At 42.0% G+C, this 14,907-nt stretch overlaps 1 protein-coding gene across 2 annotated transcripts; it reads left to right on the top strand.

The window, feature by feature from the left end:
• Positions 1–2,264: 2,264 nt before the first annotated feature.
• Positions 2,265–13,909, top strand: lpcat3 (lysophosphatidylcholine acyltransferase 3). 2 transcript variants are annotated; one of them, XR_013767191.1, is made up of 14 exons: positions 2,265–2,392; positions 4,262–4,369; positions 5,971–6,077; positions 6,536–6,629; positions 6,869–6,906; positions 8,215–8,393; positions 8,507–8,615; positions 8,728–8,814; positions 9,110–9,273; positions 11,084–11,231; positions 11,543–11,698; positions 12,200–12,343; positions 12,437–12,913; positions 13,270–13,909. XR_013767191.1 is itself a non-coding variant. In XM_079165011.1 (13 exons), the coding sequence occupies exons 1-12, from the start codon at positions 2,308–2,310 to the stop codon at positions 12,317–12,319; spliced, it is 1,395 nt and encodes a 464-aa protein (XP_079021137.1). In that variant the 5' UTR covers positions 2,265–2,307; the 3' UTR covers positions 12,320–12,343; positions 12,437–13,909. The 2 variants fall into 2 exon arrangements, 1 of the variants encoding a protein (XP_079021137.1); XM_079165011.1 differs by having other exon boundaries at positions 12,437–13,909.
• The last annotated feature ends 998 nt before the right edge of the window (positions 13,910–14,907 follow it).

Raw genomic sequence — 14,907 nt, forward strand, 5'->3', positions numbered from 1 at the left:
AAAAGAAGCTCAGAGTATTTATGAACGTGGAAGAGTTAACCCCTCCTCTCTGTCCGCTCCATTGGTTTATGGAGGCACGCCCGTGAACGCGTCTCTCCATTTGAGGAGGAAGGGGAAGAGCAACAGTCATGCTGCGTTCAAGTGCTCTGTGTACAACTTTCCCATACAAGGACTACCTGTCGCGGGGGTTAGGCTAAGGCAGGCCTAAATGCCAAATACCCGTATTTTAGTACATATACATGTAAACAGTAACTAGTAAGTGTAAAATAAATACAGTTGAGTATAACATAGTAAAAGCATGAAGTAGCATAATATGGATATACTCAAGTGCAGTACAAGTATGAAAAAGGTGTAGGCCTACTTAAGTATAGTATTTGAGTACATATACTCAAATACTGTACTTAAGTACAACTTTTTCATACTTACTTACTTACTGCACTTGAGTATATACATTTTTTGCTACTTCATACTTTTACTCCATTACATTCCAGAGGTAAATATTGTATGTTATACTCAGCTGCATTTATTTTACACTTAGTTACTAGTTACTGTTTACATTAGAAAGCATATGACTTGCAATACTGATCTACCCAGTAGAATACAAAGTATCTAAAATTGGCTCCACATACAACATTAAAATGCTCTTACATGTATTTGTTAGTGATAAAATCACAATAATAAAATATTCTATAATAATTACTGTGACATGAGCCATGCACTTTTTCTCAAGGCTTTTACTTGCGATTGAGTATTTTAGAACATAGTATTTTTGCTTTTGATAATAATAATGCAGGATAATGTGCTGGAAGTAGTTTAGAAGTTTTTGTCTGTGTACACTGTAATGTAAATGATTATAAATCAAAGCCACGCTAATCTTATAAAATATATAAGTATAAATGTGGATGTAATATCTGTAATATAAACCATTTAGACTTGTCAACATTAATTTCTTTTATTGCAATGCTAACAACAAAAACAGCAACATTGACCACGTTCACCACAAACATGATATACAGTAACAGTGTGATCTGAAGCACAAGCCATGACAATCCACCGTTTGATTGGCTGAGACGACAAAAGTCCCACAATCCTTTGTGCGTCCTGGCCAGAGCCACAGTTTGAAGCTCTCTGATTGGTGGATTTACCGCCATGTTTTGCATACCCAGCCTGCACTGCCGTAAACAATACGGTTCTTACGTGCATAAAGTTGAATTTTCAGGGGTTTGAGGCAATATTTGTCGTAATAATATACTCGAGCTTTGTTGTTATTGTTGTTACTTTGTTTCTTTGTGAGTGGCTCCAACACGACACCGTAGAGATAGGGCACGTATGTAGTGTACAAGTACTGCAAGCCTCCCAGTTGAACGGCAGGAATCTATGCTCTTTAGATATTTGTCTAGCAGGTTTCTCTTAATGAGAAGCCCACTAATGATGTGAAAAATAATCAAAAGCTATCTCTCGAAACACAAAGAAGTATGTTTTGGATATCTACATATCTTCTAGAAACAATCATACATGACTGAACTTTGCTGTAGTGAATTATATATTTTCTAAGACATTAAATATGTTAAAACCCATCAGAATGTGTGACTATGAAGTATGCTTTATTCAAGATATTCATCAACAAAATACCAATTTATACTTTATTACGATATGCTTTTGACAATACCGTAACACAACTTTTACTTCAGGTCTGATACTGTTCATTAATATCTATATTTAACACTAACTACACTGATCCCTCCCGTTATAACCTGATTATATTTCCATGATCAATACCGTGTACAACAGTATATACTTGACTTTTCAGTGACGTGTGATGTTGTGTCCAGTGATTTAACTTTATTTATGTAATTTAAATAATTTATATCGGTATGGTGTTTCGATGAGAATCAAATTTCAATAACGTGTAACTGCACTTTTTGTGGTAAACAAATCATTAGATTTTACATGTCTGTAGTGGACCTTTAGTTAATGTGGTTCCCGCGAGTCGTCACAAGAGGGCCCACTGACACTATTATGAGTTAATCTGCTTAATCTTCACTGCACTAGTTTACTGGTTTGCTTCACTTGTATCATTCTCAGCCCACCAGTCCAATCTTTAGTGAACATGGTACCCAGAGAGGTGTGGTAAAGATAGAGCGGAGGGGAGGAGAAGTGGGAGGAGAATCACAGGTCTAACTTTGAAGGAGGTTGAACCGTCCAACGGCCTTTAAAACACGGGAGTGTGTGTGCGCGTGAATGTCTGCCGTGAGTCAGTAGAGTTCACTGAACCGTCGCGAAGAGACGTTTCCGCCCACAAGCAAGATGGCGGCTCCCTTGCTGGAGAATCTGTCGGAGTCCTTAGGATCCCCGGAGCCAGCGGTTCGACTACTTCTATCTATTTTGATCGGTGAGTTTCACCTCACATCGTTCCGGTAGCTAGCCGACATGGCGTTAATCCCAGTGACAGGTTTTAAGTGCTCCGGTGTAACTGTTAACGGAGAGACACGCACCGCTAACACAACGCTCAGTTAGGTTCTCACTGTGACACATAGCTACAGGCTTCAAACCAGTTGTATTGGTCTACTACCGTGTTAATTCACGTAACGTTAGCTTAATGTGTATCATGAGAAACCACTCACGGTACGTCGTACACCCTTAAACGTTAAAAAATACAACGTTTCCTTCAAAACACCATCAACCAACGGCTAAGTTGTTGCACCATCAGTTAACTTGTGGCTGTTGACAATTGGCATCAGGGTGCCCGTGTGTGGTGTAACGTTTGGTGTCGTGTCATTAAATGCCAACTGTCGGAATCTCCTCTCCTTATAAATGTCCTTCTATTGGACTAGCTAACTCACTAGTAAGTGGGTTCAAGGTAGCTTGACAGCTACACAAAGCAGACCACCAACATGACATCGTCTGTTGGATTATCATGTTTGTATGAGACCGGCGTTGGTGAAGAGGATAGTCACAATGTTGTTGGGGGAGGGAAATTATTTGACATAGAAAATGAGCACAGACTGCCAAAATATGCCCCCCCCCCCTTTAAACCGCCATTTTTCCACTCAGTTGAGTAGAGGGGACACAGACTCTGAGGGGTTTAAATTTGTCTAACAAGGCCAGAATGTACTTTTCGTGGGTGAGGGTGTTTGATTGTAGCTTGTAATACATGGGGCTACTTTAGGACTACTGGGTCTGAATGGCATGGGTATGTGTCTTTGTGTGGATAGGGGTTGGGTGGGGTGGGGGGGGCGTCCTCCATGCTGTCCTCGCTGAACTTTGGTCTGACACATGGACACGTCTGTTTTTTCTCTCCTGTGTTGCCTCACACCAACAATGCGATAGACTGAACGTGGCCTCTCAGATCAGGCTTTAGTCGGCTAATGCCAGAAAAACCCTCCAGTCAGCCTGTTGCATGCTTCCTCGTCCCACTGTTGCTCAATGTGTCTTGCATAATTTTGTGGCTATGTAGTAAATACATGTAGCTGTGTCTTGCAAGACTGTGCACACATGATTCAGATGATCAATGTCCTACAGCAGCTCCATGCACTAGTGTTAATATGCAACAGTGAATATTTATGGCAGCACTCAAAATAAACCACAGTGCCCATTTTCATCACCATGAAGGAACACGAGGCGCCCACTAGTGCAATAGTGTGTTTAGTGGTTGGACAATGGAGGTCTATGGCAAAGAGGAATAAACTATATCAGGCTTTGGTCTCACCAACACTACTTATTAGTGAGACCAATTCATTCAGAAATATAGAAAATGACTTTTAAAGTAACCCAGTAAAGGCAGAAGGAGACTTCTTACTTGAATGTTTCTTTACGTTGCAGATATAATGGAGAACCTGTTTATATTAAGCTGCATCTAATCTGCTGCAGGGCCTTGATATCCACTCATTGTGGAGCTTTAGCTAGTCCCAGGAAGGACAAAGGTTCAGGGAATTGGTAGTCTCAATTTTTAATGGAGCAGTTTAAAGAAACATGTTTACATCGGTGTCTAAATATCAATGAGTCCAATGTGATCAAGAACGAGTCCAACTGAACCGGTGAGTGTTTGTCCTTTCTGTAGTCCTGTCTTTCTCCTTGAGATGCCAGATTTGCAGCAACACTCACCACACAAGTGTACCAATGGTACGTGTGTGTGTTTGCGCGCCATGTGTTTATACTACAAGGTCAGTGTCCTTGATATCTGGGGGTGTCAACAGTGCCTAACTGAGCTGATATGAAGACGCACACTTTATTAACATTTTTTTTCTTCTCTGTCTTGCAGGTTATCCCTGTGCTCTGGTGTACCGACGTTTCTTGTTCTACCAGCCGGCCACAGTTGTGCACTTGTTCCACACTTTCTCTGGACTGGCTCTAGCAGCGTTCAACTTTGGTGAGCTAGAGAGTTCAGTTCACTGTAACGTACCGAAATTGTGTGTGTGTGTGTGTGTCCTTGAGGTCTAACAAACAAAGTTTGAATGTATTTTCATCCTCCGAAAGCATTTGTTGAATTCTACATTGTTTACATTATTGTTAACTTGTTGGCTCTTGTCTTCTTCCCGGCCTTTGATGGCTCTGGATAATTAGATAACTGCTCCATGACACTGCAGGAGACCAACAAAACGGAGACCCCCGTGTTAAAGAAAGTGGTCCAACAACCAGCAGCGCGGCGCACTTAAACGCTTTGCACGCGTACTTGCATAAGATGTTAAGGACAACATTTTAGATAACTTTCTTTTGAATTACACAATGGTCTATTATGATTGGATAAAGGTCCAATATGTTAGATGCCATAGGCTTAGAAATTGTCGCCAGCATTCTATGATCGTACCTTCATATAAACATTATGTTCATCTCTGGAACTTGTTTTTAATGTAACATCCAGAAGAAACACTGGACTTAAACAGAAAGCACTTTTGTGTCTTAGTTTGAACATTGACTTTTCATGTGGATGAATCATCTACTATTGTTGACTCATTTCTGGGTTGAACGGGAAGCAAATGTGGTGCTATTCACAGAACAGACCAGCAGGTTTGACAACGCTAAATTCAAGTTTTCATATGCAATATACAGGAAGTAACCACTGCTGATTCATTTCTCAAAATTCAAAAATATAAATTACAAATTTTGCAGTTTTCAGATTGTTTTGTCTAACCAACAGTACAGACCCCAAATATATTACATTTAGAGCTGCAAAGATAAACTAATGAACCGATCATCAGAAAATTAGCTTTTCAACTTTTATGATAATTTGAGGACTTGTTTTATTAATTTTCTTAGCAAAAATGCCAAACATTTGCTTGTTCCCGCTTCTGAAATGTGAATATTTAACGCCTTCTTTTGCCACATATGATAGAAAACGAAAGCTCTTTTGAATTTTGGACTGTTTGTAGAATACAACAAGGTGGTACAATAGATTTCCTTGGGCTGTGGTAAAAAAAACAGGCAAATCTCACTGTTTAAGTAATCAATCAACCAATTATTGTCTAAGCGACACTGTAAATTCTCATTAGTTGCTAAGGACTAAGAAGAAAACCTGTAAGTATTTACATTTGAGAAGCTGGAACCACTGAATGTTTTGCAGTGTTTCATAACTATGACATTATCAAAACTTATATTTTTTTTAAATGACCAAAGTGACAACAATGTTAACGCATGCTGCTCCAGATGGGATCAAAGATTGAATGGATGAGAGTGACTGGAGTAAACACCAACTGCTAACATCAATCTCTCTCTCTTGTCTTTGTTCTGTTGTGGCTGCACTTGGATTTTACAGCAGGTCTGTTGCTTCTCCTTTTTCCTCGTGGAATGCTTTTTCCTCCCGACCCTCTTTTGAGAGCAATCCACACTATGTTGTGGATGTGCCTTGTTGTTCTGTCTCCATCTCTGCCAACACTGAACTAAGGAGGAAATAAATGCTGTTTTCATGTCCAGCTCGACAGGTCACACTTGACTGACCACCATCTCTACCCTCCCTCTGTCTTTCTCTCCCAGGCTCTGAGATCTATCACTCTGCAGTATGCGTGCTTGTCCAATTCCTCATGCTGAGGCTCATGGGAAGGACGGTAACAACTGTCCTGAGCAGCTTTACCTTTCAATTGGTGAGGTGTCCCGGTGTTTTTTTATTTTCTTTCTTTCCCCCTGTTCCATTCATTCTTTTGTCCACTGTCAGACTTTTACTGCAATGGCTCAGGTCCTGCCCATCATTTTGTCTGCACAGTCTAATGTTGAATTTCTGCATCTGCATTATGTAATTTCCTTTTAATTGTCTAATTAAAAAGGTCCACTGTAACTGTAAGATGTAGTCGCAAGGTTCCTGCGGGAGTATTGGAGCATTTATCTAAGAACTTTAGGAAATGCGGTAATGAAATCACGGCTTTTTACACAAACATGTGCTCGCGTCATACCTTGTTTTTGACGCCACACTTCCGGTGATTCGTTTTTTTTTTTGTTCTTTCTCCGTCACGTGGAACTGTAATAAACATCTGCGTGGAGATGTTGGATAATGCAGAGGTTTGCTAACTGTGTGTCTCTGGCTTCTCGTTATCTCTTTCCGTAGGTTTACCTGCTGGCAGGCTATTACTTCACAGCGACAGGGGAGTATGACATTAAGTGGACCATGCCTCACTGTGTCCTCACTCTCAAACTTGTTGGTGAGTTGACGACAGCGCTCCTCTGCTTGACAAACTCCAATTGTTTCATAAAAACAAATGTTTCCCTCATTTGATGTCTTCCTGTTGCAATCTCTCCCCTTTACTCGAGTAATCGATTAACACGCTGATAAACTGCTGACCTGGCCTTTGCATGCTTAATACTGTTCATTTTAAATGATCATGACAGCATTAGTCACCCTAACATAGTTTCTGACACCAGTTGCATTTTCTGATTACAGGTTTGTCATTTGATTACTATGACGGCGGGAAGGAACCAGTGAGTTGGTTGTTCTCTCTTGCTTTTGCCTGCTTGATCATTCGTCAACATGTTGATGGTGTCTGTCTTGGAATGTTGTTTGTTTTGAGTTTTGCTCGTTGTTCCTCTGTTCGTTCCTCTAAGCGTCTTTGTTTTTTTTTTATGTTCTGTCATGTGTGAAAGAAAGGTAGATGAGTTTTCTGATGGAAAGAATATTGATGGTTTTCACCACAAACGAGTAGATGATCACGATGTGCAAAGCAAGAAGCTGGCCCCGTCAGTCACTAATGCAAACAAGTTACCTGAGTAATTCATATGTGAATGTGGCGTCCTTAAGAAGAGCAATGGCACCAACGAAGACCATATGAGAAGAGTGATATTTACATCAGGGGCGTTTTCACAAGGCATGGAGTTCAGGCCACTGATACCATGAATTGCACATCATTTACAACCGCTATCTGCCCGGTCTCAAGGTCCAATTCACAACAAAATATGACACTAATGATAAAACGGCTCAAACACACCCATATCGTTTTGCAGCCGAGTCCAATTTGCCCACCCCCTTTTTTTTTTTTTTTTTTTTTTTTTCCTTTCTATCTGATTGCTATTATTTATGTGGGAACGTGTAAATGAGCTTGACGCCTATGCATTGGTTGTGAAGGATGAGCCAGAACGATTCTATGAGTAGATTTGGGCCGAGCCATAAAGACTGGGACTCTTTTTAACATCTCTCCTTTCATTGTGCCCGTGTATGCCTCTGCTGAGGGTGAAATAATGAGGATATTAATTACAAAATCTGATTTTAAGGTTTTGTATTTTTCTTGAAAAAGATAATCCCCCATTATGACAGTATTAACGCTATTGTCAGACGCCGTTAGTCATGTCAGTCATTGTTGTGTCCCATTTTAAATAGTATTTTGTTACAACGGTTTGTTGAGCAGCTTTTCCTTCCCCTATTCTTTCCCTCACTTGTCTCTCTACAGCATGCTTGGTTCCTCTAGTGTATCTGTGACAGCTGTTAATGCCCCTTCTGTTGCTTTATTTCACTTTTAATCTGAGTGTCTATGGTTTGCTTTAAATTATGTTTTATATTGTTATCAGTTATAAACCCACAAATCTGCTCTCATCTGGTTTATAATCTCACTTTTCCGTACACGGTTTACAGATGTTGAGTTTGTCGGTCTATATTATCATTGATGCATCCTGTGTCAACGTGCTTTTAAAATGACTTTCCTGCTCTCTTCCTCCACCCCCTTCATCCCTCTTTCATATCGCTCTTCTCCCTTATTTTTTTCATCATCTTTTTCTCCTCTCATCCTTCAACTCCAGTCTGAGCTGAGTTCAGAGCAGAGGATTGCGGCCCTACCGTCTGTGCCCTCCCTGCTGGAGGTGTGCGGCTTTTCCTACTTCTACGGAGGCTTCCTGGTGGGGCCCCAGTTTACACTGCGCAGCTACCAGAAGTTGGTGGCAGGGGAGCTCAGCGACTGCCCTGGAAAGCCTCCGAACAGGTAAAAGAGCAAGAAAATGATGACAATCGCGCCAGCTGTGCACTGTCACAGCCCTGCGGATAACATTATCGCCTTCCTATCTCCCATCGTGTCCTTGTTTCCTTCTCTTACAGTGTTGTACCGGCTATGAAGAGGTTTGGTCTGGGTTTTCTCTGCCTGGTGATATATGCAATATTTAGTCCCTATTACCCGGACAGCTACTACCTAACAGATGAGTATGATGTGAGAACGACAAAATGTTAAAAAAAATAATAATCGCTGTGTATGCTTAAAGTCTTTCAATGTAAGGCGAGTCGGAGTGTGTCTAACCTGTCAAACGATGTCCTTCCCACAGGCTCAGCCCTTCTGGTATCGCTGCGTGTTTATTCTCCTTTGGGCTAAAATCATCTTGTATAAATATGTCAGCTGTTGGGTAATAGCGGTAAGTAACCTCTTGATCTGCTAGTATGTGTTGGCAACAGCCTACGGATTTGGTTCTTGAAATACACCTCATTTGTATGACGTATTCACACACACAGCACCTAGCGTGACACTTTCTGTGAGAGAGCATTAACAATGAAACCGCACCCTTTACACACCCTTTACGTACCTATTTTCATGGCACACCCTCACCAGCCCAAAATACCTGGTACTGTTTCTAAGGGTTTCCTGCTTCATGGTGTGTTCTTACATCAGCAAAGGATGAAAGTGTTTTTATTTGTGTGTGTGTGTTACAGGAAGGCGTGTGTATATTATCTGGACTAGGCTACAATGGCGTAGTGGATGGTGAGCACAAGTGGGACGCCTGTGCCAATATGAAGGTGTGGCTCTTTGAAACCTCGCCACTTTTTGGAGGAACCATCTCCTCCTTCAACATCAACACAAACGCGTGGGCTGCCAGGTCAGTGCAGAGCCTGGAATCTGTGACACTCTCGCGCTTGTATTTAAAAGTTCAATATTTACCAAGATGATACCGGTGAAGTAGAGGAGATGCCTTTTCAATCACATATGCTTATAAAGCAACGCTTTACGGAAAAGGATTAGCGTAGTATCACATGCCAGGGCCTCTCTTCACAGTTTGTTTTAACACCAGAGGAATCAGCGCAGGGAGGGAGCCAACATCCTAGGAGGGTTTAAAGGTTTGCAGATTTTCAGCAGGAGCCTCGAGCATAAAAACTTTAAACGTGACATCATTTAACCACAGTGAGCACAGCAATTTATTGAACATATAGTTTATTCATTTCAGTTGGATACCTAAGTTTACTTGGCTTATTGCATTACGCACAGAGAGTCGGGGAGGGACCGTTACATCTGTCTAAAATGGAATTACAAATTCTCTCTAAGTAACTAATGAGCTATGAGAACTTTGTACTACATAGCTGGTTGATGAACAACTTTCATGCCATTGATGGATAAAATAGACATGATACTAAAAATACTCATTGTTTAACCCACAAAGAAAATGTGCACCACTTCGTAAGTAGTTTAGTATTAAATGGATTAATTTCTGATATTGTATTTGTCAAGTCTTCCTTCTCTACAGTAGTTATATACAGTAGATGCATTTAAATCAATTTCAATGGCTTTATTGGCAAGATCGCATGCAATACGATGTTGCCGAAGCATGTTAATACAAACTGCAATATTTTAATAAACGATACGAAAGGATAGGGGAAACAAACGGGCTATGGATAAGAATAACATAAGCTATAAATAGATGACATTAATGATTTGCCATGTGAGACGGCGGGTTGTGAGACATGGGAGTTGCAGAGCTCATGGCGAGGATGCTAAATATCACGGTCTGTACTTAGTCAGTGTTTTATCAGACACTGTAGTCCAGTAGGTTGCCTCAATGTACTGCCTGGTTAGAGCTAGATTTCCTTAATGTTCTGGGATTTTGTTAGTTCTGTCCATTAGACAACCTACAGTAGAGAGGAAGCCAGTGTAAGGCACAACTAATTAGTATGAGGAGGGATGTTTGATATTCAGAAGCTCCTTGAGGGGTCAGGATGCTTCACACAAGCTAGTCTTTTTAAATGCTGTCTGGAATACCGTTTACAGCGGTTCCAAATGGCCACATTTCAAAGGTGGTGGGGGGGCGCCCTAGAGATGGGCGAGATGCAAATCATGAATCAAAGACACCGTCTCTGTTGTACGCGCCAAAATTGTCATAAAACGTTTTGTGAAGCATGAAAAGGGGAGCTTGAGAGGGAAGATCAAAACCTGCAAGAGGAACACAACAATGATCCTTCTTATTCTGACGTTGGAAGGGTGTGAAGCATACTGATGCCTTAAAGGCCATTAGCGAGGCTTTTATGCGGTAGTGCTTCATGTACTTATTTATCTGACTCTACAGCTAATGCTTCAGCCTGTCACCAGTGCACTGTGAGGGGAAAGAAACACTGTATTGAAAGTCCAATGTGTGTGTGTGTGTGTGCGCACTTCTGTAAGATATTGTAACACAGAGTCTGGGCCAGCATTGAATTGATGAGTACCCTTGAAGAGGATGTAAAGTTGTGGAAATGTTTTAATATAACATCAGTTGCTATGCAACAAGAGCTTCCAGGTGAGTGAGTGCTTACCACGTAGGCAGTGATAGCGGTTGCATTACGATTATCTGACGGCCCGTATCCAGATTTTATTTTTTTTTTGTCAAAAAGAAGCGATCCAAAACGCTTGACTTGTTTTTTTTCTCTTCTCTTTTTAAGGCATGTCTTCAAGCGGCTGAAGTTCCTGGGCAATAAGTCCCTGTCTCATGTGACCACACTCCTCTTTCTGACGTTTTGGCATGGTCTTCACTCTGGATACCTCCTCTGCTTCTCCATGGAGTTCTTCATCATCACTGTAGAGAGACAGGTAGGATGTGAGGATGGGGTAACTTAAAGATGATGAGCGTTGTGTGCAGGAAGCACAATCCATCTGGGTATCTGCATTATGCTTATTCTCTCAGTAAACGCTTGCGTTGCCCTTTGTCGGCGCTATAAACCAATTATTTAACTTTTTCACAAGAGACCGTCTCCTGTCATTAAATAGCATCGATCAAATGCACCGCACTGCTACTTGTAATTAGATATTGACTACATCACAATTTGGCATTAGTTGACTATATAACCGTTGCTTCATTGTATTACTGTAACTAATATGGAATATGTGTTTGTATGTGACAGGCTCTGGCTCTAGTGAGGGACAGTCCCTTGCTGTCGAAGCTGGCCAACAGCGCGCTCTACCCCCTCATCTATGTCGTCCAGCAGTGTCTCCATTGGCTCTTCATGGGCTACCCCCTTGTGCCATTCTGCCTCTTCACCTACGACAAATGGCTCAAGGTAAGACACGACTCTGAGATCACGGCATAAAATGTCCTTTAAAAAAACTTGGATGGGCCGCAACCGACAAATCCTCATTGTGAAATGTGGCGTTTGTGTTACAAAGAAATTTACCAGGAGCGTTCACTTGCACTTGGACATCGCAGTGCTTTGCCGGCACACGGCCTTAAATGCAGTTTGCTAGGAAAGCTCAGCAACGAGAAGAGCGTCTGAAAGCAGGTTTTCAGGAACTGGAACAGGAATGGGTGGAGCGATCTGTCAGTCTGGGCTACTTGGTATGATCTGTCCACCGGGAGTGGGGAAGTGGCTGGTGAGGACATGAGTGACCTGTTAGGGGATTGAGGGCGGTACGCAGAGAGTAGCGGGGTCAGGTGACTGACAAAGGCGGCACACTTTCTGGTGGCGGCAAGAAAGAGACAGACATTTGCATCATGACATTTGGATGATGAAATCAGATTTTTAACTTGGCTGTCCCCCCCCCCCCTTTTTTTTGTTTTGCAGGTGTATTCGTCCATCTATTTCTGCGGTCACGTATTCTTCCTCGCAGCCTTTTTAATCTTGCCATACATCCGTAAGGCGCTGGTGCCTAAGAAAGAGCGGAGCCAGACAAAGCAGGATTAAAACGTGGTACTAAAACTTGGCATGGTAAGCAAGAGCGGGCCGTTCCTTTTGTTGTTGTTGGAGACAAAGCTGTGAATACGTGTTTTTTTTAATGTTGAAATATCTGTTTCTTTCCAGGTCCGTCAAAGGCTAAATATCCACTGAAGGGAACTGTGGCTTTCAAGGAGCAGAATGGAAAATATTTTAAGGCCTTTAGTAATATATATGTCCATGTAAAAATAAATTTCTATATATTTTTGTGTTTTAAATGGGAAGGGTGTTTTTATAAACATTTGGAGAAATGTTTACAGGAAATGACCATTGTGCCACATGGGGTAATTGTGAGCCAATCAGGGGTGAATTCCTGTTTTTTTTTTTTTTTTTTTTTTTTTTTTTTTTTTTTTTTTTTTTTTTTTTTGTGAAGAGACGTTGGACTTGCAGAGCTTGAGAGACTTACATGCTGTCGACACAGATTTGCACTCACCAGTCACGGGTTCAGAGTCTGTCATTGGCTCCGATGTGTTTTTCCTTTTCTTGTTTCATTTCTCTCTCTCATCTCTATCACCCGCATTTAGCAGCAGCAGACTTCACAGGAGGTTTAAGCACAGCGCCAACGTATGTGGCACTTTCTTTAATACAAAAATACTTTCTGCAAAAGATAGTTGATTATGTTGATGATGATAATAATAATAATAATCAGGGGGGTTGTTTTTTGAAAATGGCTGCCGGTGGTTATCCAAGCACTGTAAATCACACACTGTACACTAATCCCCATCTCAAAATGGCCTTGTATTAATGAATGTTTTTACAGTACATTTGTTTGATTTGATAGAGTTTTAACTGCTTTTATGAATAAGAACATTTTGTAGCTTTGGGATAAGATATCATGAAGTAGTTTGCATTGTTCTCCTACCTTTCCTTGTTTAGTGTTTCCATTTTCTTACCATGTTTCCTCCTTTCCCTCTGTTCAGTCGACTCCACTCCTCTGTCTGACTTGATTCAAGCCCCCGGCCCTCAGCTCTTAAATGCACCGATGTGAAAGAAGGAGACTTGCGCACTGCCCAACCATACAGTCACGACAGCTGATCGTTTTGGTTCACCCTATATGCTCCATAAATAGGGTTGTTTTTGAATGGAGGAAACTCATTTTTGAACTGGAAGCAAAAGAAACAAAATTTGTTTCACTTATGGCCTGCTCTTCTGTTTATAACAGCAGGTGGTATTTAAACATAGCGTGAAGTAGAAGCGTCCCATCCTTCTGTGGGAATGCCTCTTTATTTTGTTTAATTTAAATCTTTTGGGGTGGGGAGGGAGGGAGGGGCTGTGTCGTCTGATCCACAGCATGCTGGAGGAAGGCCCAGCACTGCTGCTGCTGCCGTCCTCTCGCTGACGCTGATACACATGGACGGGACAAACCTCACTGTAGCAGCAGCCCAGATTTTAGTAATATTTATACATGACATGGTGATTATTGATTGATGTGAATTGCTATGTTAAGAGACTACTTTTTTGCCTTATTCCTACCAAATGTACAAAGTAAAAGAAAACTTGGGATGGACTCGGGGTGGGTTGGGAGTGATTTTCAAATACAATTTTATAATGTTCATTAAAATGCTGCATTTCAAGCACGGACTCTAGTGATTGTGTGTGTCTGACGGAGCACAGGGCAAAAGGGGGTGATATGACGTCATTTTGCAGTCTGGTGATGGAAAGCTTGAGCAATGGGGGATTAATAAGTGTGTATATATATGAAAAACATATTTTTTAAAAACGCTGTGGTGGGGTGTCACCCATCAAGCAAGCCTATAAAGCTGAGAACAAACGTGATGAGATGAATTGCTGTGTTGGGGTCTGAGTCACTCTCAATGTGCGTTCAACGGCAAAAAACAGCCAGAGCAGCAGTCTGGTGCCGAGCTGGTGGGGGCCGGAGAGAGAGAGAGAGGGAGAGAAGGACGCAGTGTGGGCGGGTTAAGAAACGCCGAGAGGGAGGGGACGCCAGCGTAATATTCCCACTGTTTTTTTTCCTCCCTCCTCCGTAGAGCCGAAATAACAAGGGCATCCATCGGTCTCTTCATCTTCCTCTACACCTCATCACCGCGAGTCTCACGTCAGGCTGACATATACGCTCTTGTCATTTCTTCAGCTGCTGCGTAAAGACTGTCCGTGTGTCCTCTGCCTCTATACCTGGAGGATTGTTTTCAGCCTGCAGGGGGGGGGGATTGCCGAGCCGAGCGGCAGGGGCGTGAGAGGCGGATGCTGCGAGCGTAGAGGCTGGGTACCAACCGGGAGCATCACCGCAACTCACCACGGTAATGTCAAATCCTGCTTCAGCTATAACGTTCATGTATGCGACATTTCCTCTCCTGGCTCGAGGGGTTGAGCTCTCAACATAGCCAGCCTAAACCGGTAGTGGGTGTCAATACCAGCCTGTGATGTAAATGGGATGACTACTGTCGCATAGCATGTTTCTCCGGTCTTGGATGGATGTGGAGCCTTAACAACCTGTGAAACAGATGGAGTCATCGGTTATATATGTCCCCTTTCTTTTGGATGTGATCTGCAGAGCATGTTGTCCTGTAGCCTATCAACGACTGCAGCAGTGGAAAAAC

This window comes from Pholis gunnellus, assembly GCF_910591455.1.
Source record: "Pholis gunnellus genome assembly, chromosome: 8".
NCBI classification, from domain to species: domain Eukaryota; kingdom Metazoa; phylum Chordata; class Actinopteri; order Perciformes; family Pholidae; genus Pholis; species Pholis gunnellus.